The 24,221-nt window shown below is 44.9% G+C and overlaps 1 protein-coding gene across 1 annotated transcript; it reads right to left on the bottom strand.

The window, feature by feature from the left end:
• Positions 1-13,443: 13,443 nt before the first annotated feature.
• On the bottom strand, positions 13,444-23,470 carry LOC104314965 (insulin gene enhancer protein ISL-1). Its single transcript, XM_069775104.1, has 6 exons — positions 23,467-23,470; positions 22,887-23,076; positions 19,703-19,962; positions 17,450-17,736; positions 15,872-16,039; positions 13,444-13,678 (listed from the first exon to the last, which is right to left on the bottom strand). Exons 1-6 carry the CDS (start codon positions 23,468-23,470, stop codon positions 13,562-13,564), a joined length of 1,026 nt encoding a protein of 341 aa, XP_069631205.1. The 3' UTR covers positions 13,444-13,561.
• Positions 23,471-24,221: the final 751 nt, after the last annotated feature.

The following is a 24,221-nucleotide window of genomic DNA, read 5'->3' as shown; positions in this document are numbered from 1 at the left end:
GATTACCAAACTTAATTTGAAGAGGTAAAGAGTACCTTAGAGCTCTGTGCTAGGTCAAGTTCTTGCACAGGAACTGCTCAGTTGTTCACACACTATGCTGAACAGTTGCATCACAAGTACAACAGTTTTGGAACCTCTCATAAAACAGTTGTGTCCCTGATATAAATATGACAGGCAGTTTCAGACAAGCTCAAGAAGAGGACACCATGTCTGCTAGTACCCTAGGAAGAAATGCAATGGTTACTCCCAGTCTTTGAAGAGAAAACGTGGGATTACAGCTATACAGATACAAATATAGTATTTTAAAAAATCATAAAGTAAGATTCACCTCTAACTTAGAAAATAACTTCCCAAAGATAGGCTCAAAACTTTATCCATGCCCATCTTTCTCAAATACATGCCTCTTCCTCTGCAACCTCCTCTTGTTCATCCTCCCAAAGAACTTGGTCATGTCCTGCAGGTCAGTGTATTCCAGCTACATTGACAATAGGAAAGACCAGAGAATAGGCTCAGAAGCAGAGACTTGGAAAAACTTGCTGGCAGGTGGTTCTTTTCTGTTTTCATATTGTGGCTGCTCCAACTTAGCACCAACTAGAGCAGGTTGCAGCTGTGGACAGATTGTGCAGATAGATGCACATGTTCTCATATAGGCAGGGGCTATATACGCTCTGCAGGTCAAAATTATACTTCAAAATTCCACCTGGAGACCAACCAGTGGCTAGCAGAGCTCTGGGAACACTGGTCTTGTGTTCCCAGCGAGATACGTTGCTTAATGAGCAGAGGTGGCACTCTGATTGAGTGGTAGCTCAGACTGATCTGTTTGCTATAACACAGAGACCACTGCAAGAATCTAGGTGCCAGGGCATGGATCACAAGAGCGAAGTCTTCATCCAAAAGTAATAACAAACATCTCACCAGAAAATGATGAGGGAGTGCTGTGGGGAAGCCTGCCTTTAACCTACTGAAATGGGATCACCTAGCAGCAGCCAAAGCCTCAGTAATGTTTCCAGCTTGGCAGCTGGCAGATCCTCCAGTGAGCAGGGCAGGTACAAGCTCTGCCCTACCTGCTGGCAGCTTCCTCCAGCCTGTGGCATTGCCTTAAGCCTTATGCAGACTGAGCTGTGGTCAGCAAGCTCTCAGCTGTTTCTCAGTCTCACCCGATGTATTGGGTCTGGCTGAGATGGGGTTAATTCTCCCCATAGCAGCCCTCATAGCGCTGTGCTCTGCATCAGTAGCTAGAAAGGTGTTGATAACACACCAGTGTTTTGGCTACTGCTGAGCAGTGCTGGCACAGCATCAAGGCTGTCTCTCCAACATTTTTGCCCCCCCCACCCCCCTCACCAGCAGGCTGGGGCTGGGCAAGATCTTGGGAGGGGACATAACCAGGACAGCTGGCCTAAACTAACCAAACAGATATTCCATACCATATGACGTCAGCTCAGATATAAAAGCTAAGTCAAGGGAGATGGAAGGGGGGCATTTTTTCTTCCGGAGCAACCACTACGTGTACTGAAGCCCTGCTTCCCAGGAAGTGGCCAGACATCGCCTGCTGATGGGAAGTAGAGAATAACATCATTTGTTTTTCTTTGCTTTCGCGCGCGACCTTTGCTATCACTTTATTAAACTGTCCTTATCTTGACCCACGAGCCTTTTGTTATATTTTCTCCCCCCTGTCCAGCTGAGGAGGGGGAGTGATAGAGTGGCTTTGGTGGGCACCTGGCATCCAGCCAGGGTCAACCCACCACACCCGATATAGATAAAGATTAACTTAGTTCATTTTACCCTAACAATACTTTGGCATTGTAAACCAGGATATTGCTGTCTAAGAACAAAACCCCAAATTGAATGATAGTCTGCTTTGTTAAAGGTCTGTGAAGGACTGCTTAGCGTTGCCAAATTTAAGTGAAACTAGAGGAAAGGTAATTCTGGCAGGGGGAGATCATAACCAATGACTCAAGGACCACCCACTCAAGAAACCCACTGACCCAAAAGATTAAGGAAGTTAAGGTCTCAAAAATCGTAGTGGGCATGCGTAGTTATTTACATGATAGGCAAAGAATTTTAACCAATCGTTTAATAGAATAACAATGAATATGTATTAGCTGACTAAATTTTGTGTATAAATAACTGTCAGTTTGTACCGATGGTGTGCTGGTTTGTGCTACGTACCCGTATCTGCGCATTTACGTAATAAAAGAAAATACCTCGACTCTGTGTGCAAATTGGGTGACGCACACTGGGTAATGGACCCAAGTTTTTGGGACAACACACCCACACACTGGGTAAGGCATTTGACAGCAGTGAGCCAGTTAAATGAGGCAGAGATCAAGGGTCCCTGTTTTCCCTCACACAACCCCCACCATGCTGCTCTGACACTGCTAGAAAGATGGAAGCTGGCCAGATCTTTTCTCCAGTGTAGGCCCCTTCTGGTGGGTGTTGTCAGCATACTGCAAACACCCTCCACAAGGGTGGCGGCCTTCCAAAAAGAGACAGAGGTGTCCAGTGAGAGGCTTGGATGTGATTTAAGCATCTAGGCCCAAAACTGGGATCCTCAAAACTCTGCTCAGCTGATGACCATTCCCAGAGGCATCTGACCTCTGAAGAGGCCTCAGTTTTCTATGTTCAAGTTTCTCAAACACTAACAGCTCTGCCTGCACGTATGCCCAGGCCTGCCTGTTCCTGACAGGCCATACACCTCAGACAAAACCCATCCTCTGAATGGATTCAAATCTGCTTCCTATGACACAAGTTTCATCCCTCATACTCTCATTTCCTCTCTCCAGTCTTTCCTGTGCTGTAGAATAGCTTCAGTGGGCAAGACGGAAACACCCCACCACGCACACCAGCCAGCCCTTTACATACAAGCTCATCTCTGAAGGGATGAATTTGAAACCAGGTCTGTCACATCCTAAGTAAATGCTGTAACCACTGATCACTTTTAGACTAGGAGGATCTACTACTCCAGGCATCCTCTGAAAGCTAAAAATGATACCCTGCATCCCTACAAAAAAAAAAAAAAAAAAAAAAAAAAAAAAGACTTAAGTGCCTGCTATTAAGAAAGGGCCTGGGCTGTGGCTGTAAATTCTGAGAGGAAAGAGATAAAGAGATTACTTCTAGTAGCACTGGGGCCTATACCCTAAAGGGTAGCATCTCTGATGTATCCCTCTGCTCAATAAGCAGCAGCTGTTTTTCTGTGAATCCTGCTCAGAAGCACTTAGCTCTCCCCATCTACCTGCTACAGCATGAGATGCCACTCTGAAGCCTGTATTCCATTACAGAGACAGGCATCCAAAAGTAGCTGTTACGGTACATGCTCTGCCCCACCGAAGCTCACCCCCCGAGCGTGGGCATCCCTTGCTATCTCCCAAGCTTTGGCCACAGCACAGGGTCTTAGGCATGCCGAGTGTGGCACAAGTGCAGAGCTGCAGCTCCTCTCCAGGCAGCAAGTAGCACAGGCGCATTACGGCCCTGTGCTGCACCCCAGCCTGCACCTCTTCACAAGCTCCATGCTTGGGTGGGACACTTGCAGAAGCACACTTGCCCTTTCCCATCACAGACTTTACACAGTGGATGCCATGTGCTAAGTCTCACGTCCCAGCTTTTTGGATGGGGGCCTACATCCCATTACGAAGCACATGCATGGATCCCATGCTGGCTGAGGAGATGGAGAGGGTCCAGGTGAAGACTCGCCCAAGCTGGCTGCAGCATCCTGCATGTAGCTGGGGCTGCATCGCTGGAGCAAGAACAGCCTGTGCTGGAGGCAGGGCCAAGGAGTGTGGGAACTCAGGGCAAGAAGTCAGCCAGGGCTGGGCTCTCCCACATCTGAAGACTTCCAGGTCACAGCCTGAGCAGTGTAGGGGGAGGGAGGAAGAGCAACGATGCATTAAAGCAAGCGCAAGCAGCCGCACTCCTGAGAACAGGCGAGTTTCAGCTCGCAGCCCCAGCCTCCCTGCATGCGCTCCGGAGGGGCTTTCGTAGAGAGGAAAAAAACCTTCACTGAAACACAAGCCTGGGTCTCCCCTGTAAGCTCTGCAGACCAACTACCAATACTTCATTTCAATTGTAACAAAGGCATGAGGAATTTCATCAGAGATGCCTGATCTCTATCCATCATCAAGAGATCAGCTCTTTGTGGTCAGTGCTTCTTCCTGTATGGATGTGAATCTGAGGCAGCTTTACGCTTTGGGAACTATTCCGCTACAACTTTTTTCAGCATCTCTCCTAGGAAGAGAGTACCTGTCTAACCATCCCCACCAAGGACTCCTCAGCCTCTGCCAAAGAGACAGGAAACTGTCCTTTCCCAGAGGAGCTCTGCTGCCTCTCGCTAGCGGTGAGCCCCTTCACAAGCCAGAAAAGGCACACGAGGCTAGGATGTGCAATGAAACAAGGGCTTCAATACCAGAAAGCATTGTCAGGGTGTCACAGGATCTGTGTCATGTCACAGGTAGACATAAACCACCTCCATCCTCCCTTTTTCTCTTCCAAATTGCCCTCACAATTGCATTTACCACTCTACCACGACAAAGCACTAATTATTTGTTCCTTTTAGACCCCACATTCACAAAAGTCTGTACCTCCCCCTGACTCTATTCACTTTTATCCCCAAATAAGAAACAACTTACAATATAAAAAAAAGTATAAAACAATCATTAACTAAAGGACAACTCAAATTAACACCACCTGACTAAAAGACATGATTAAAGATTGGAGGAGATAACTCATCATACTTAATTGATCATTAATTGCTAAATTTTTGCATTCTCTGCTTGATCAACAGCTGCTTTAGTGGCTGGTTTTGGTCCAGCAGTATATTCAAATGTATATCAAAACTAAAAATATTTTCTGAAATATAAGGTATAGAGTCCTTTTGCTAAATAGTTGAAGGCAGATAAAACTCTAAAGAATGAACATATTGTTTTACTGACTAATAGTCAGCCAAACATTAGATCCTGCAGTACAAGACTTTCAATTTTCAGATTTTTTTTTCCATCCAGACTCAGTCCTTGCAGCATAAAACTTGTACTGTTAATTGCAATGCTACTACTTGTCATGCTATTTCATTTTTAATTCCCATTTTTTTCTGAGCCACTTACTGAATGAAGAGATCAAATTCTCCTGTGGAAGTTAGCAACATTTTTGCCATAGAAACAGGAATAGGTGCAGTGTTGAAAAATTATTTTGTGGGAATTAAGCATCTATAAGACACAAGTCTTTACATCTATATTGGCCAGTTATTATTGTAGAGTTGTATTAACATCACCAGTCTTTTATTTACTATTATTGACCATGTTGGTTATAGCATTGCTCTAAGGACCCGTGAGGAGCATGGCCCATTGTATTAGGTATTGCACGACCATGGAACAAACATAAGCACCCTCAAATGAATCCCTGCTTGAGTGACCTAATGATTTCAGAAAGAAATGTCTTTTTATAAACAAAATATTCACCAGGAAAAATGTCAAACTTAAGAATAATTTTTATGTGATAGTTGTAAGAAGTGGTATCTGCCTTAATCTTCTGTGCCTTTTTTTTTTTCTGTGATAATGATTTAATAAGTTAAATTAAAACTGCAAACACATTTCCCTAATGTAATCAGTTTTGAAGAGCCTACATACTGCAGAGCCGAGATCCCAAATGGTGACATTTCACTTCCAGGACTACTTTAATGGCTTCTGCTCTGAAGTACCTCATAATAGTATAGTAATAGTACCACAAAGAAATATGGTATGTGGTGGGCACTGCAAAAATCTAAATGTTCTTGCCTTTGCCACTATATAATTGGCAGAGATCCCTGACTTTGAAAAGGGATGGGCTCAACTGAATTGAGGACACATGACTCTCTTAAAGTCCATTGGGGCTTTACTCAGAAAAAAAATTAAGATCAGAGCATAAAACAGCTATGCTTACTGGAATGACAGGCAAAGATGCCTTGAAAGAAGGCATTAGAAGAAAAACAGTGAACCACAAAAACAGAGATTTAAAAACCTAGCATTTAAAAAAATGTGATGAAGAAGATGCATCTAACTGTCTTGAATATATTGCTCCTGTATGAACACTGGGGGTTAGTTGTTTCCCCAGTTACACTAACCAGTAAGCCAGTAAGATCCGGAATGAATGCTGGACTAAAACACTTTCATTTAAAGTGATACAACAATCTGAGGTCTCTGGCCACTAAGTGTTCAATCTTTCTCATCCTGACTTAATTATCAAAACTACCCACTACCCATGGTTTTCAGCCAGGAAAGGCCCAACCCTGAATAACTAAAAAAACTCTAGTCTTTCAAGTGCTAAAATCATTAAATTCTTGCTACAGAAAAAGAATCTAAGTAAAAAAAAAAAACTGTTTACTATCAATTAATTTTCACTAAACAAGACTCTACATCTTTAGCACAACTCAAATCCCACCGACTGTGCTGTGTGTGAAGTTTGGGATCATTCCGCAACAGCCAATTGGGCAGTTGCCTGGCTCAGAATGAGCCTGAATTTGAGTCACGCTGGTAGGGCCAAATCCTTCAAAAATCTTCCTTGCTTCATATCATGAAGGTGAAATACATGTAAATTAGAACTTCAGAGCTGGTGTGGGGCTAATTCTGTTAAGTTTTGCTAAGAGTTCTCTTCTGTAAAATATTGTATAAGTAATTTGTATGTAGTCTCCTATCCCAGAATTCACAAGGTATGAAATTTCCCTTAGGAGGCTGTGAGACAGGGAGTAGCTGTTTTATTTTATAATATTCTGTACATTCAGATGAGCTATTAGCTCCTGTTTCTGATTACCACACCAAGCAAGATGCTTTTACTGATGCACCAATAGCTTAAGAGGGTTTTTCTCTTATAATAGAAAATTACGCAGTCATTTAAGGTCAAATATGGAAAAAAAATGAGGGTGGTAGAAAGGAAATTACTTTTTTCCCTACAAAAATCACAGCACTTATTTTATACCCATGTCTAGGGGATTTTTGCCACTAACTTCAGTGAGAATTGGATTCAAGCCTTCAAAACTATGCATTCCTGCTTCACTAGAGGTTAGCAGCAAATCCTTCACTACCTTCACAGAAGGCCTTGTGTAAACTAGAAAGTTTGCTCCTGCAATTCCTGATTCACTAGAGATGTCTAATATTAATTACTTCAGATTACTTACAGTAAGCACTTCCAGGACTAGGACCTCAGCTTGTGTCTTCAAGTTGGGGAAAAAATGTTTGGGCTCCAAATATTGGAGTATTTTTTTAAGTGTCATATATACTGTAAGATCTTCTACATATCATATCTTTGTAAAAAAGACTAATTTATGGGCTGTAGTTAAAACCTTCATAAACTTTTCAAATTCCCACCATATTTTACTTGATCACGCACAGTGACACGTCAATATTATGTCTGTATACCTACTAAGTTTAACACTTTTCAAACAACACCTTGTATTTGTGACAGATAAAAATAAACATTAAGTTTTACCCATGAGTAAAAAAAAAAAAAAAAAAAGAGGAGTATCAGGATCATAGTTAAGATTCCTTTTCTAGGGAAATGTTGCTCTCTTGATCCTGAATTCCCTGAGTTATTGGGAGTTTAAAATGGTTTAAATGTGTTTGATGGGAAATTATTACATAAGCTTTACAATATAATTTGCTCCGTACATGAGGAAATTTGCAACTACTGAATCTAGAAAATAGCACTTATCCAAAAACCACAAACCTTCTAAACTGCATAGAGAGTCCTACCCACTGGCAAATTTCATAATTCCACATTAGCAGACTCAATTACAGTGTCTGCTGCAAATAGCATATCACTGCATCATAGTTATAGCAATCAGCTTGCTTTCTTCCAAAATGGAATATCATGGCCCTGAACTGCACTGAGAAACTGCACAGAGTTTGGAGAGGAATCACATGGATTCACAGCAAACCATTTTGTGTTACAGTAGAGAAACATCAGAGGCAGTGGATGGGCTCATGCACTGTTCGGAAACCTGGAAACCCACCATCCACCAGCCCAACGTGCTAGGAGAGTTTGAAAGCTCAAGAGAACAAATGAATAAATAGAAAGAGTGACATCCAACCAAAAGATGCCTCTTTCTCCTACTTTCCAAAATGCTGCTTGCTATTGAGTTAAATGCCTTTATTGATCCCAACTGCATCAAACAAGCTTTACAGCTTGCAATATCCACAAACCCAGCATAAAGGGACTAATACAGAAGGCAATTTTCTACTCCCAAAAACCACCATAGCACTTCTGACCCCTGCCGCGGAGGTGGCCTTTCAGTGCCCGGGGGGCGACAGGAGCAGCTGCTGTGGCAAGTAGCGGGCTATGTTTTACTAATCAGCCCGCCGGAGGCGGGTTACCTCTGCCCGGCGGCCAGGGGCAGGGGGAGGCAGCGGGCCCGGGAACAACAAAGCGGGCTGTAAAGCCTCCAGGTGGTGGGTGTATTTGTTGTCCTGTCTGCGAGGTGCGGTGGCTCCTCGGCAGATCCCACTGCTGCTGTGGACATTAAGAAAAGTCTCTTTTGGCTGATTCCAAAACCAGATAAGGAGCCGCCGAGCCACCAGCTCTGTCTAGACTCCAGACCTCACAAGTCAAATGGGTTGTTTGGATTAGCCTTGGAGATCTACCGACCTGAACAGCGCTCCTAAAGAAAAGCCACAGTAACACCCTATTTTCCTCTTCCCGTTGCCGCCCGAGGTCTGCCCGGAGATAGGAGCCGAGCTCTGCTTTGGTCCGTGTCACTTATTTCTGGAAAACTTTTCCGCCCTCTCTCTCACCCACAAACACACCTTGCCCTGTTTTGTCTGCCAAGAGAAAAGAAAACAAAAAAAGACAGATACACACTCCAGCAAAAATCCTGGTTTGCATCCTTCCTTCTCCCCACCCCCCGGAGAAATCCGGAGCTGCAGGTAATCAGTCCAGCTGCAACAGCGGCGGAGAGCGGCCAGGTCGCCCGGCGGGGTTACTGTCCCGGTTCTGCGGGTCTCGGGCGACACGGCCCGGCGGGGAGTGCGGGCCGGGCGCGGCGAGGCTGCGCGCCCTCCCTGCCTCCGTCGCCCTCCCTCCGCGGCCCCAGACAAGCCCAGAGCACTTGTCTGGTGACGCTTAGCCGCGGCAAGAAAATTCAACGAAAACCTCATGTAAAAGCCCCATCTCTCGGCTGGGATGTTGCGAAGAGCGGCGCAGAGCCCACCCCGACCTCCGGCACGGGCAGGAGGCTCGGGGAAAGGCACCGATTAATCTTACACCCCTTTACCTGGCTAATGACGGCAGATACCGTGCAATATGGAAAGCTCGGTCATACAGGCGAGCCCCCCCCGCCCCCCGGAGCCTGCCTCCTTGAGAGCTACCTTCTCCGCCTGCACTTCACAAGCCCCGGGAGGTGAGGAGTGATCCTCCGGCAGGGCCGGCACACTGGGAGCTGTTAAGTTTATGTTTGTGGCGCCTGAGCTCAAACAGTCATTAAGTGGCTTGCTCTGTTATCAAGAAAACAATCAGGAACAATCAATAAACAAGATATTTTTCCAGCCCCTTTATTAACTGCTTACAGCTCCGCTGAAGCACGCAAAGCGCCCAGCAGCGGCACCTCGCTGTCGGCGTTTCGGGCGTGCAGACGGGGCGAGCGCGGGGCTGTGCCTGTGAAACCCGCCCGGCACCGCGGACCCGGAACCCGGTTAGGCTCTGTCCCGTGCTCTGCGCTCGGGCTGCGGCGGCCCGAGGGCTGTCAGCGAGCCCTCCCCGGGCCGGCGCCGCGGGGGGCGGCCCTCATTCCTTCCCCGCTGCCTACTTTTGGGTGATCCAACGTCGATTTGTCAAGATATGTATGTATATAAAGGCAAGCACTTACTGTTGAGATGTTCGACTGATCTCAACGTTGGAATTCAGGTCCCCGGCTTCTGCGTCTCACTGCTACGTTGTCTGGAAATGCTGAGAGCTAATTAACCTGGTACAAATATTGAAATGAGAAGAGTTTGAATATTGGTCTCTCTGTGTGTACAAACAAAATTCTCAGAGAAATTACAGCAGGCTTTAACAGACCTTGTTTGACATTATTAAGAGAGGCTGCAGCAAGAAGTAAAACGGCGGACCTGGAATTGTTAATTGCCGCCCTCGCCCGTATAGGAAAGAGGAACCAGAGCAGGAACCTGCACAGAGCACCATAAGGACACGCACGTGCATTTCTTAAAGAGGATGTTTTCTCTCGCTTGCACAAATCCTGCTGCCCAAGCTCAGGAAGTGTTCTCCTGAAGGTACTAGGAGGGACTGCTCGAAAGTTTGTCTCTATTTGCTTCACAGCGGATAATACTCAAAGCTGGGGGGGGGGGGGAATATGCCACAAATATATGAAATGGAAAAAGGAAACAAAGGCCATAAAAGAACCCCCTCCTCCTCACAAAAGAAATAATCTTAAAATAAGACGAGGTTTGTTTAACTTAAGTTTCGGGGGTGGGGGAGGCTCCGGTGTGACCCCGGGGCCGCGGGTTTGCGCAGAGGGGCGGGCCGGAGCAGGGTGGCGGCGGCCGTGGGGACGCGCCCCGCGGCGCTGAGCCCGAGGGGCCAGAGACCCCCGAGCGGCCGCCGCGGAAGCGACCATAGCTCCCCCCGAAAGTCGGGGGGGGGGGGGAGGCTCAGGCCCTCCGGGGGGGTGCAGATAGAAGCCCCGCAGTACGTGGGGGTGCAGACACATCCCGAGCGGGGCTCCCGCCCGCAGCCCACTGTAGAACCGAGGAGCCGGAGCGCGGCTGCAGCCCTCAGAAGACATGATGCCCTGTGTATTTCTAGAAGCAAGACGCTCCGTTGCCAGCCCAAACGGAAGACCCCTACCTCCCGGCGGGTCACATATCGGCGGCAGCCCCAGCCGCCGGGAGGGCGCGCCGGGCCTGCGGGGCGCCGCGCAGCCCCACGCAAGACTGGAGGCCATTCCTTCTCGCAAGGACGGACAGGAGCGACAGCCAAAATTTGCCTTTCTCTCCTGCGTAGTCCTCGGAGACAACAAACCTTCACCAGCCCGAAAGACCTGTCCGGGGGCGGGAAAGGTGTCTCGGCAACGCCCCCGCGTAACCCTGAGCCTCTCCCCCCGGAGTGGCCGCGCTTCCCACCTACGCATTAGCCGCCAGGTGGTAAAAGGCGAATGCAAAGGACCCCGTTTTGGGCTGACTTTACAGGTTTTCAGCGCCAATTAAAGACCCCTCCGAGTCGAGACTCGGTCTCCAAACTCCCCCTTTCCCCCATCAATAAGAGCGACTCAAACAACTTACACGTTAGACCACCGGGCAGAAATTACACCCTTTCTCCCTCCCGCCCCCCGAAGCATCATACCAAGCCTCTAATCCTGCATGAAAACACAAGGGTTACTGATCACACAGTTTAAGGTAGATTTCATATTTATTTAAATACTTATCAAGTACTCAAAAATGTATTACACTTGAGCATACAAAATGAATCCAGTTTCTAATCAGGATGATTGAAATCCTTGTATTAGACTTTTAAACTTTTTTATTTTCTTTCTACTGGTTTGTCTCCATAGCTGAGCTTGCTCAGGGTGGGCTGAGATGGTGAGGAAGGAGGAAAAAGGTTATGTTAAGAAAACATTAGGGTTTGGAGTAACTGTCATGCAAACCAACTTGTCTTTGTCAGCCTAAAAATCTCTATATATTCCAGTTGTTAAGGATTTTTTTAAAGTGAGCCTTTGTCTTGTGCTGGCCGGGAGCACTAGGGAACACTTGGATTAGAGCAAAACCAACCCTTTCCTATGGGTTTTTTTTTTTTCTTCTTTCTACTTTTCCCCAAGAAATCGCCCACATTTCTAGCTTTCACCACCCTCTCCCCTGCAAATTAAAAAAGGAAGAGGGAGAGAAGTCGACAGAAAATAAGGAACACCATTCGTGCAATTTCACAGCAATATCCTCTCAACTCTATTCCTCCTGCAGCATTTTTCAATCGTTTTGACAGCAGACACTGATAAATAATAGTCATACTTGACTTGTTAAGCAAAAAGCGTCCCTTTTATCAGGAGCTTATACTTAAAGTACAAGTCATTTCAGCAATCTCAACAACGAGGCTTTGGTATACAGCACTTCCTTTTAAAAATAATAGAACTCAGCAAAAAGCCTGAGCTCCCAGTTCTTTAGATGTCTTAACTATGTCAGATCATACCTAAAGTAATATCACTTTTAAGGGCAAGGGATGAGGGGGAAAACAAGAGAGTTTCTAACGTTATCTATTGAAAGCTAAGGCATCCAACTAGCCCTGATATAGTTGTTGAAACGGAAATTTACAAGCTGGTCGTTAATACTTGCAATAAAATATCACACTCCTTTCATTCACTAATGACCTGCTTTGCATGCAATATTTTTTTTCAGGTATTTTAGCTGCTAACTTTTAAATATTTAAAAGAGGGAGCTTTGTTCATTATTTAATATTAATAATATTATTTGCTCTATTTCAAACGCTTATTTAGTGAAATAGTCCTGAAGATATAATAATTCTACATATGGTGCTTTTATTTCACATAATATTTAAGAAGAAAAAAAGACAAAGCCCACATAGAATTAGACATATAATTCAAAGACCACGGTACAACCTTTTCTTTTTTCTTCTTTCTTTTACTTCAGCAAACAAAAAAATAGTCAAATGACATGAAAAGTGGCAAGTCTTCCAATAATAAATAATAAATTACCTTATAATTTTGCAATGCAAGAGCCAAAAAAAGGGATTTTTTTCTTTTTCCTTTTACTTTTTTTTTTTACTTTTTTCTCTTTATTGAGAGAGAAAGAAAGAGAAAGAGAGAAAAACAGTCATTTTAACCAATTACTATATACATCTTTGGGGGAGGGGAAGGTTCTTGGATGGACACATTTCAAACATAATCCCGAGACACTTTGTGGCAAAATAGAGGTATATCTTGTTGCAATGCTTTTATAAATTGTTTTTTAAAGAAGAATTAAAAAACCTATTTTTAATCGCCTCAGACTTGATAGAGGGTGGATCTCAACCAAACAAAACCAAAACCCCGCTACAATACATGCTAGAAGAGACCCAGGAAATAACCCCTTGTTAAGAGTCAACTAAAAACAACATTGCAAACCAATGCAGCTCCACCTTCCTGCAATGAATCTTTCAACACTGCAGGGCTAAATTGTCTCTTTCCTGATGATGGAAAACCTACTGGAGCTCCTTTTGGCAAGGCAATCACCAATATAGAAACAGCACCATTCGGATTGGAGAAAGTCCCTCTACCTTGGTTTCTCCCTAAGATGTGCAGTCAAATGAAAAGATAATTTTTTTCACTTTTTTTTTTTTTGAGATCCACGAGTACAAATACTTTACATTTTGAAAACATCTTTTAAGTATTTATTCTAGTAAGATCCCATGATTGTCTTCACAGTGTTGCTACCATATTACCTTACCTTGTCTTTTCAAACATGACTCCATTTCATAGAGCAGTTCCTTGCTAAGTTCATTACAGGGTTGTTAAATACTTTTTCCCCCCTGAATTTCAGAGTCCCAATGTGGTCACTTTCCCACTCTCTCCAACAGGGGTGACAGTAAGGGCAGAAACAACAACAGAAATCTGAATGAATGTTCCTCATGCCTCAATAGGACTGGCTACCATGCTGTTGGGCGTATCTGGGAGCTGAGAAGACATTGATGCTACTTCGCTTCCAGTAGAATTGGAACTGGGTCCTCCTTCTGAAAAATTAACCTGTCAAAAAAAAAAAAAAAAGGATTTTTACAACTGTAACAATCAAAGAAAAGTAGCAGGCAAAGACAAAGAGGAATGCAAAAATAAATATACAGGCATGTAGCCAAATGACCTGATACATCTCCACAGGAGGCTGTGTCACTGCTTGTTGCTTTGTTTAGTTTCCCCATTGACTTCATAGGAATCTTCTTCAGGCCTTCGACCAAATCACCGAAAAAAGCAGGTTAAAAAAAATGTAAAAAAAAAAAGACTGAAAAATCAAGCAAATAAAAACCCAACCTTATTAATGAGGCCTTCTTCCCTGTCTTGCAAGAGTGGCAATCCCAACAGGATGTTCTAGTCAATTATTTAAGAGTGCATGTGCTTTTTTTGACACAAAACTGCAAAGTTACTTTTTTCCCCTTTTGTGCACATAATAAAATAAACCTGGAAGGAGCATCCAGGAGCAGAAGGCATTTGAAACAAGCCATCCTCTTTCATTTGTGATTTGAAGCAGGTAGTATCTCTTTTTAACAAGAGCCAGTTTGATAAAAAAGGTCGACTTCTCCACTCTAATGTGCCCCATGGCTCCCATTAGTTTAGGAGCAGCGTTGGGAAAAGGCATGATTTGAAGGGTGGAGCTTTGCTAATCCAAAAGCATTTCTTTGGCACCTATTTAGCTGGCTGATCCTGTGATTAAGGCCCTTTCCAGATTAGAGAAGTGCCTTGAAAGGTCGATGAACTGTCTGTTCCATCCATAGTTCTTCATTTTAACTCTTTTCAGTATCAGACATTATGCCCAATATATATCAATAGCTATCTGTCTATCTAATAATCTATCTATCTATATGCATGTGTGTATTTGGGCTATCCATCTTCCATTCTGCCTTTTTATTTTATTTTTTTTTTTAGACCTACACCTTACAAAAACTCAATGCATCAAAGGTTTTTAAAGTCTCCTATTAAGGCACAATAAGTAAGGCAACCGAAGGAAATAACTTTTTCTTGTGTCTGCTTGACAGCTTGATTAAAGCAGGAAAACTGGTGGTTACTCTAGAGGCAAGATGATGCAAACAGCCCTGCTGCTGTGCTGCAGCTTCTTGATCGAGCAAGTATGGTGTGCCGGGGAGGGAAGCACGCTGCAGCCTGCCACTGAGCAAAAGAAAAAAAAAAGCGATCCTGTAAGAGTGTGATAGTAAACTGAAAAGGTCTGAAAACATTTCTAGACATGGCTACAAACCTTTGTTTTCCATCACTTCCTGTTGAAAAAAAATGCCCAACACATCAAAAAAGGGTCTATATATTAATGTTTCACCATTAAGTGTTATTTTGAATCACTGAAAAAACATACACAACATATCTTATTATTTTAAAGATCTGATTTTAACACACTTAGGCCAGGAAATTGAGTTAAGGTTGAACTTCTATCCTTAATTCACCTTGTTGGGCCTAAGTATTGCAGATTATATGGTCCTATATGAGCTGCCAAATGATGTAGGCATAAGGAAGTGAGATAAGAACAGAATTTATTCTAAAATGTCTGTTTTCTTTTGGCTTAAGGCAGTTTATTATATTGTTTGAATTTTTCATGTGAATACATACTAACAATTCCCTTTGTGAAGCACAACATTTAATGTAACCTATATATATGTATATATTTGTGCATATATATAGATATATACAGTTATATCTAGAGGTACATGCATAAAACAAGGACTTTGACAATTTAATTAAGCTACTCATGTTTGTGTGACAAAACAAGGACACTGACATTGCAATCATATATTTAAAATCCACCCTATAGTATAAAGGAAAAAATGGCCCAAAGGGGGGAGGGGCGAATTTTAGAAACTGCTGTCATAAATGTACATACAATTAAATGACATGTGAAGAATGTTTTGGTTCTCTGGATAGAGGTGCTTTCAGGAGTGTGCAAGCTGAGTTAGTCTCAGACCTAGGTCGAGCCTTATCCATCTCCCACTCAACTCAGCAAGAGCTCTGCTATGCACTAAAGTAGATTTTGCACCAAGCCCTATTAAATCAGTTCAATTTGCCACATTTACAGAGTGCCATCATGCCCACCTTGCAATTTCAGGAAAACCCGGCTAGTCTGAGTTGTTCATCTCTCTGAGGGCATCCAGTGCATTTAGGGAATCCCCCATTGCTCTGCCCCGGGGACAGGCTGGCTTGCTCCGGCTGGGAACTGACACTTACTAGTTGTTGAAAAGCAGGTTGGTCTATGTCACTCTGCAATGCGAAGTCACTCAGTACTTTCCAGGGCGGCTGGTAACTCTGCACCTCCACCGAGTTCGCCTGTAAACCGCCATCGTGTTTCTCCGGACTAGCAGCCACCATCGGAGTTCCTGTCATCCCTTGGATATTCTGTGAACAGCCCAGCAAAAGATGTTAATGAGCTTGGTTAACTTCATTGTATATAAGCGCCGAGTCAATAAACTACTTTCTATCTTATACAGTCGCTGTCGCTTGTATTTGCTTTGTTAATCTGCTGTGAATGTTTTACTCTATTCTACTCTAGGTCAGCCTATTTCTACCTGCTGCATTTATCACAGTGGAAGTTTACTTTCTTTCCCTTTAATCCTCATATTTCTCTCAAGGCATACCCCCTCCGCCCCCCAAGCTTTCTTAAACACGAGCACTCTGTATCTTGGCTGCCAATGCACGGTTCGGCTCAAGAAACGGTTAATCATGTTCCCTTTCTATTTTGCATCCAGGCTGGTTTTGTTCTGCGTGACCTTAACTGGATCATATATCCATCACACGACAAACCTGGGGTAGGTCAGTACCGCGCTGTTTCAAAAAAAAAAAAAAAAAAACAAACCCCAGCCCTCCCAGTATGCCCTGTGGTGCAGGCACTGTGTACAAAATAACTCCAAGCCTCGACAAATAGATTGTTCAGGCGAGCTAATAACATCGTGTTTTATTTCATTTCAACAGGGTAAAATGAAACTCCTTAAATTCCACTTAACTAGGCAGTTTTATGAATTGATAGTCATTCTCAGGTCAGTCAATATACACAGGGAGAATAACATACTCTTCTTCAAGTGGACTAACAACAACAGCAAAAAAAAAGTTAGCTTAAAATGGAGACAGCCAGTTTGCTATGCTGAATCCAGTGCTTTCCGCTTGTTTGCATCACACGTGCATATGCCTGCAGACAAGAACTCAATGTATTTCTACACAAGAACTATATATATTTTAAATAACCTGTAAACACTATGGTAATTCCATAAACTTTGCATTGCATTTGTCTTTTTCTACAGTAAGTGCACTGACAAACACACATATACACACTGTAGTATATAAAGTGCTAAGAAAATACATCCAATTTCCCTTTTACTCATGGGTTTTACTTCTGGGTTTACTCCTGTGTAAAACCATTGAAGAGAGTGAAAGTGGCATTTTCCCCTTCAAGGACTCCTTTGCATTTGAAATATAAATATTACACAAGGCTGGGCTTATTAGACCCCATAAACTCTGCAGGTTGCAATTCATGCTGCAGAGAAATTAGTCTAATCCACTGCGTATCCTCAGCCCCGCAAAAAGAAGTGTTCCCTTGAGCAGCCTATATCGGCTTCTCGCTGTGGTCTGTTTTAATTGCACTGACAGCAGAAACGAGTAATAGTTAAATGGTATAATTTTCTTTGTTTTAAGGGAGCTCCCACAAAATCAAAAGCTTCAAACCGCCCCCAGAGGCTGGCCGGGCTGGATATAGCCCAGGCGTTTCTCCCTGGAAAGGAAGGCAGCACATGGTCAGAGGCTGAAGCCACTTACAGTTTTGTCATTGGGTTGCTGCTGCTGAAGTTGCTTCATCATAATGCTCCTTTTTTTGTCCTTGCACCGCTTGTTTTGAAACCAAACCCTGATGACCCTCGGGCTGAGGCCAGTCATTTCTACCAGTTGCTCTTTCATGAGGGCATCAGGTCTGGGGTTGGCAGCGTAACAGGTCCTCAAGGTGTGAAGCTGTTTTTCATTAAGGACAGTCCGGACTCGGGTGGTCTTCTCGGGCTGCTTGTGGACGTGGGGTCGCAGAGCTGGCTGTCTGGCAGAGATAGGTTCTGCTGTAAGGGAAGGGGAAGAGCGGAACAGGGTCCCCATGAGTAGGAAGCAGGGAGTCTGCAGAGGCTATGAATCTAAGCTGGTGGGACAGGGGAAGGCGGGGGGTGGGGGGGTGGGGGGTGATGGGTGATGAACCCTCTTTCAAAGGCCATTCAAGCAGTCAGATCTATCGGACGTCCTGCAGCCTCCTTTGCTTTATACACTGGTGGAGTGACAGGACTGACATTTCTGACTCCAGATATTGCAAAAACAAACCACCACCCCCAAAACCCTTAATGACAGAAGCTTGAACCTGTATGAGACTTGACAGGGGAGGGTGAGTTCACTAAGGTATGCGTGCGCCAGGAAAGGGGCGAGAGGGGTTTATGTATTTTTCCTGACAAATCACCAAAATAGATTTTTGACCCGAAAAGTAATAAAAGAATACTTCTTAAATTAATCATAATTCGGATCTGCTTCTTCTATACTGAATCTAGCTCAGTTTAGCCAGAGGCCGCAATAACTTGCAACAGCTCCCGGCATTTTGATGCTTCCAAATCAAAGCAAAACAAGCCAAATCCGCTGCACTGTAACCATGGAGGAAAATCCCGTGAGACCCCTGTATCCCAAAGTTCGGGAGATGGAGGTCTATCTTAGAAAGTGGTGGTGCTAGATGAATTTATGTCAACTTTTGATGAATAATTAAAAATATGAATGTTTTGCCAATTCCTTAAAAGGAGAGCAAGCCTAGCAACTCCTGGAAACTGCCAAGAAATGCAAAACAGGTAACGTCACATCAAGAGCTAAAAGTATTCATGTGATTGTGCTATTCTTCTGTGTATTGTGTAGCTGTAGCTACCTAGATGTAATTTGACCCAGTCAAGGGAAAAATAAAAATTATTTTTTTTGCTAAAACCCTGGCTAGCTAATATTCAAAAGTGCTCACTTTTGTACAGTCGGGTTCTGACTTCTCTGATTACAATAATAAATCAGCAAATTCGATGAAGACAATACGAAGGCTTCAATTATTAGCAGTGTTGTACCTGCCGACACAATATGCCTACGGAGACATGCACAAACACGCTATAGGGAGCACATACAATCTCTCTAAAATTCTGCAATGATCACCTACGGGATTTTTTCTCCCTATATATAGATGTCACCTGAAAGCAGCTCAGAAGCGGGAAACGAGCCCGTTTAAATATAACTGTGTTTGTAAATAACCTTTCAAGTTACAGTTACTTGCACAGCAATAACGCCGGCCAACCTTGTTTTGTCCAGCCTAGTTTGCCTCAAAGAGACGTTCCTCTGCCTAAAGCTAAGCGTCTCTGAGTACATGTCGAGAACTAAAAGTGTAAGTAAAGTTGTGAGGTGGGGCGACACTGAAGTTACAATGCTGAGTTTCAAAATGAAATTCTCATCAAATCACATAAAACGTTTCAAGAAGGCAGAGTCACTTTAAAAGGCAATTACTGAAGATTAGCTTGTTGACAGTTTTAAATTACAGCCTAAGTGCTCGCCTGTAGTTATGAAGTCTATCTCTTTTCGGACCCCGCTTCTTCCAGTGCTTAAAACAGCTTTTCCACATGCTCCGGAGACAGAGGGGTCTGTCCTTTGCCGTGCATCGGCTCGTCCGTCTCCGACTTAGGCTCCCGACTGTCCTGGGCTCAGGGGGGGCTCCTGCACCCGGTGCGCGGTCGGAGCAGGAGGTGTGCAGGCTGGCGGGGGGTGCAGCCCGCCGCGGCCCCCTGCGCATGGGGTCTCCGCCTCACGCATACCGCGTACGCGGGCGTTTCTCCCAGCAGCCGGACCCGCGGCAGCCCCGGGTATGGGGCACGCCGCCGCTGCCTCTCCGCGGGCGCGCACGCTCGGGGCCGCCTTTCCGCGGGGGCGCGGGACCCACTGCATGCGGCAGGCCCTCCCCGCCAGGCGCCAGGCCGGGCGGCGCCAAACCCCGCGGGCTTCCGCGGCGCTGGGTGCAGACGGTACCTGCCATCTGCAGCGGCCGGGCGGGGTGCAGGGGGCTGAGGGGGTCCCCGGCGCCCAGGCTGGCCCGCTCCACCACGTCGTGGTCCGCCCGGCAGAAGAGGCCGTCCTCCCGCAGCGCGAATTCATCGCCGGGGATGAGCTGGCGGCTGCAGGCCACGCAGCGGAAACACTCGATGTGGTACACCTTGGCGCGGGCGCGCATCACGAAGTCATTCTTGCTGAAGCCGATGCTGCACTTGGCGCACTTGATGCCGTATAACCTGAGCAGAGCCCAGCCCAGAAAGAAGGGGAAGGGAGGGAAGGAGGGAGAGCACGGGAAGAGGGAGGGCAAGGAAGTGGCGGGGGTGGGGTGTGGGGGGGGTGGTGGTGTAAGAAAGGAAGGGGAAAAAGAGAGAGAGAGGTTTTCACTCCCGCTCGTGGGCAGCCCCGTGGCCCCGCGTAGACGCGCCACATGCAGTCCATTAGTTAAACAAGCCTTGAAAACACAGAAGCCAGAAGAGGAAAGGAATAAAACGGATTTGTTTGCTGTCGGTGCCTCGATACCCACGCCGTAAAAGTCGGTGGGGCCCCGGACACACTGGTGGGCAAGGAGAGGGAAGGGGCGGCGGAGGTGGAAGGAGAAACAAAAAAGCGACCCCCTTCCTTCCCGAGGAGATGCCGACCTCTCCCTCCGGCCCCAGCGCCCGGGCTGCAGCAGGCGAGGGGCCGCCCCTGCCCTCTCCCTCCCTCCCTCCTCACGGCGGGGGGACCTGACCTCGCCTGGCCCAGGGCTGAACCAGACCGCCCGGGTACACCGGGAAAAGGCGAGGCTGGCGAAGCTGCCATCCGCTCCTCACGCACAAACGTGCCAGCCTCACCAAATGGTGATATTTTTGCGAGGAACCCACTCAGGACTTCTGCCGCTTAATGCGTGCCTGGGCTGCCGGCAGCTTAGCCCCTGGGACGCGGCAGGGGTGGCTCTGCCAGCGGCCGGGGCTCTTCCCCTTGTCCCCTCTCACCAGGTTCATTTTATACAACAATATAGGCATGCACACACACCCCCTTATATATATACACGCTCACATCTATAGTAGTGTAACTCCCCTCCCCCACCCCCTACTACAAGGCATTTTGGGTGCTTTGGCTCTGCAGCCTGCCCCCACCTCAGCCTCACTGCCTCGTCTCCCCTCCTGCTGATGCTCCCACCTTGAGCCGGGGCTCAAGCCCTCCGGCAGGAGTGAAAGGGCAACTGCTCGCTGACAGTCCCACACGGCAAATAATGGGTTTCTGGAGTGGGTGGCGGGTTCCTCCTCTCCCGTGGAGGAGAGGGGGACAGTTCACCCGTCAGTAGATGAAGGTGAGAAAATGCTCCAACTCGGGTGTCTAGAACAGCACAGTCTCTCGGCTCCCACCGAGTGCTCCTTAGCCAGCCTCCTCGGTATTAAGTAAAATGAACATATTTCCGCAAATGTACAGATACGTGCACATGTACACGCACACAATCCACAGAACTGTAAAAGCTGTTCTTAAAACTGAGCTAATATTCATCCCCACACATTTTCCTCATCAGTACACTTCATTAGAGAGAGTCATACATTAGAGATGTATACTTGTGGGTACAGATGTTTATTTACACACATCTTTAGCTGCTATGTCTATGGAGGTGTACTCGTCCTATATTCAGAGCTACGTATTTCCGAATTATAACGTTTTGAGAAGAAAAAAAACCCCAAGCAAACAGCTAAACGGCAAAAGAACAGCGCGATCGCAAAGTGCATGCATTAATAGGTACAAAAGTTGGGGGGGGTTGCCCACACGTCTGACAATTATAGATTGGCTCACGGTCTAATTCAAAGTCGACTTGCACATAATGTACATCTTACTTTTAAAATTGTAGCAAATGAAACGTATTGCGTATTAACTTAAAAGAGCTGCATTTTATTATTTGGTTGTTTAAATTTTGCCCGCTGAGTTCTTGCAGAGGGTAAGTGAGCACATCTCAGTCCCAAACATTTTCCTTTCATTTGAAATTAGTGAAAGGACGAAAGTGTACTGTTTTTTCGCCATAGTAAAACTTTGAGAATAATCTCACAACATGGATTGAAGGAACGACCTGCTTATGAACTGTGCACTGGAGAAGGAAAGACTCAAGTGCTTTATTTCAATTAAGAATTACGAAGAAACTAGAAAAGATATCTTAGGTGGCTAGGTAGGTACTTGCTCCCAAAACTTTCTGTAAAAAAAATACTGTCCGTACCTCAGTGTCATGCAAAGTTCTGGTTTGGCAAACCCAGTAGGCGACACTGAAACGGATCAGCATGACCCAGGAGCACAAATAATAAACACACTCGAAATTCCTGCTTTGGTTTCTCTATAGTGTCAGGATCGGCAACTCTCACATTTGATCAATTACCAGATTTTAATGTGAGGAAGGAAGCGGTTCCATTATCTAAATATACCAAATTGTTCACGAACAGAGATGATGGGCAATTTGATCTGCTCTAATTCATCAGTGTAGTAAGATAAGAAAGGACAGTCAGATATCACCAAAGGGGATAATATTTAAAAAGATTAAATGTCAGTTATTTTAGCGAAGAAACATTTCGGTCTAGGTTTTAACCTTCCCACAAAACGATCCTTCATTATGAAGGAAACTTCAGTTTTGATTTTGCTTTTCATTTGCTTTTTTTGTTTGTTTGTTTTTGATAGGCTTAGTTTAAATAGTTTTTTTTGCCCGTGTATTTATTTTTACGGCATACATGCTTGAAGTGCCTTTCTTATGAATGCCATTATGCCTTTGCAAAAACACACAGAGATGCATTTCTCAGGCTGTGTTAAAAAGCGATCAGTTCCGTGTTGCTCATAATATCTACACTACTGAAAATATTCTTCATTACCTACGATTTCCCGCTTTGTTAAAATCACAGGATGCATTGCCAAAGTCCTCGGGAGGGTCCCATACAGTCGCTAGCTGTTTCCAAATGCGGTTTTATTTATACAGAGATTTATATTTGAATTTGTGGAATAAAAAACTTGACAACTCGAACTTTTTTTCCTCGCCTGTCTAACTATGGGAAAATAATTAAAAAATATACCAATTGTCTTTTCATCCTCTTTCTCACAATTGTTCCTCTTCCTGCCTCTGTCAGATTTATAAAGTTTTAAAAAAAATTCACCGAAGAATTAAACAATGTAAATGGCGTACCTGATATAATCTCTTTTACAGTAGGTTTTGCCATCCCTAACAAAGCACGTACAGGTCTCGTCCAAATACTGATTACACTCTGCACACTTCAAACACGCCGCATGCCATTCCAAATCCGGAGAAACCCTCAGAATATACTGATCGTGAATTTGATTGCCGCAACCAACACATAGGGAAATCAGGCGTTTTTCTGAAATGAAAATAAATACATGATTGACTAACCGTTTACTCTCCTACAGAGATAAACACAGTTTTAGTGTCGTTCCCTTATAGGGCGTACTCTGGGAGTGTTGTTTTTTGGGTTTTGTTTGTTTGTTTGTTTTTTAAAGAGTATTACACTTTTGAATAGTAATTTAAATGTGCCATCGTTTAGAAAGAAGGCGGAACGTATGTTAAAATGCAGATGTGAACAGTCTTCGGGGTGAAGGTCCTCATTTCCTTGCACGGAATCAAAACTCCGAACTCCCTCGTGGGTTTATTTTTATTTTATTGTTTGCTTGCTTGGATTCCTTTCCTTACGGGGAGAGCACCTATATGTTTGATTTCATATTTTAAGAGGCTCCGATTGGAAACGTCGAACGCATGCGTTCAGCCCTTTGCCATAGAAGAGGGGACTCGAGGCTGCTAGGAAGAACAAGCATCATTACAGTTGTCACTTGCTCTCTTTTGCAAATCTAATGCTAATTCCCCTAGACGGACTAGGCGCTGGATAGTTAGACAGCCTCACCGCAGTCTAGCACGAAGAGAATTTAAGGCTCCGTGGTTGGAGATCCCATTAAAATCCTGCCTGCTCCCCAAACTTTAAAAGAGAGCAGGACCCCAGGCTATTATAACGTACAAGGCTACGAGGTTAAAATACAGCAAGCATGCAGGCATGGCAACAAAGGCACCTTCTCTACCATTCAAATGAAGTTCAGCTCTTTAGCAGTTCGCCTGCCTGAGACGATTACAATAGACAGCACATTTATTCCAACAACGGTAAAAATTCCGCCTTACTTTTTGGTGCGTCTCCCATGTCTCCCATATCTGTAAGAGGGTGTAATGTCCACAGTGAAATAGTGTACGGTTTCGTTTTAGGACCTCAAAGTAGTTTTGAGAGCTGTCGCAAATAAAAAGAAAAAAGTAGAAGTAGTAATAAAAAAAATTTAAAAATACTCGAAATGAAAAAAAAAAAAAGGGGTGCAAAACAAAACACCACCGACCAGGGAGATACTGTCAGGGCTGTGGAGAGAGAATGAGGCGCGGCGGAGTCCGGCTGCGCGGGAACTGCACGGCGCAGCAATGCCAGACTGGATGCTAGCGGCTCGGGCACTCGCCTCGCCCTTATCTCTTACT

The sequence above is a fragment of the Haliaeetus albicilla genome, chromosome W (genome assembly GCF_947461875.1).
Source record: "Haliaeetus albicilla chromosome W, bHalAlb1.1, whole genome shotgun sequence".
NCBI classification, from domain to species: Eukaryota; Metazoa; Chordata; class Aves; order Accipitriformes; family Accipitridae; genus Haliaeetus; species Haliaeetus albicilla.
Note: the sequence above shows the minus strand (reverse complement) of the source record. Positions and strands in the feature narration are given on the sequence as shown.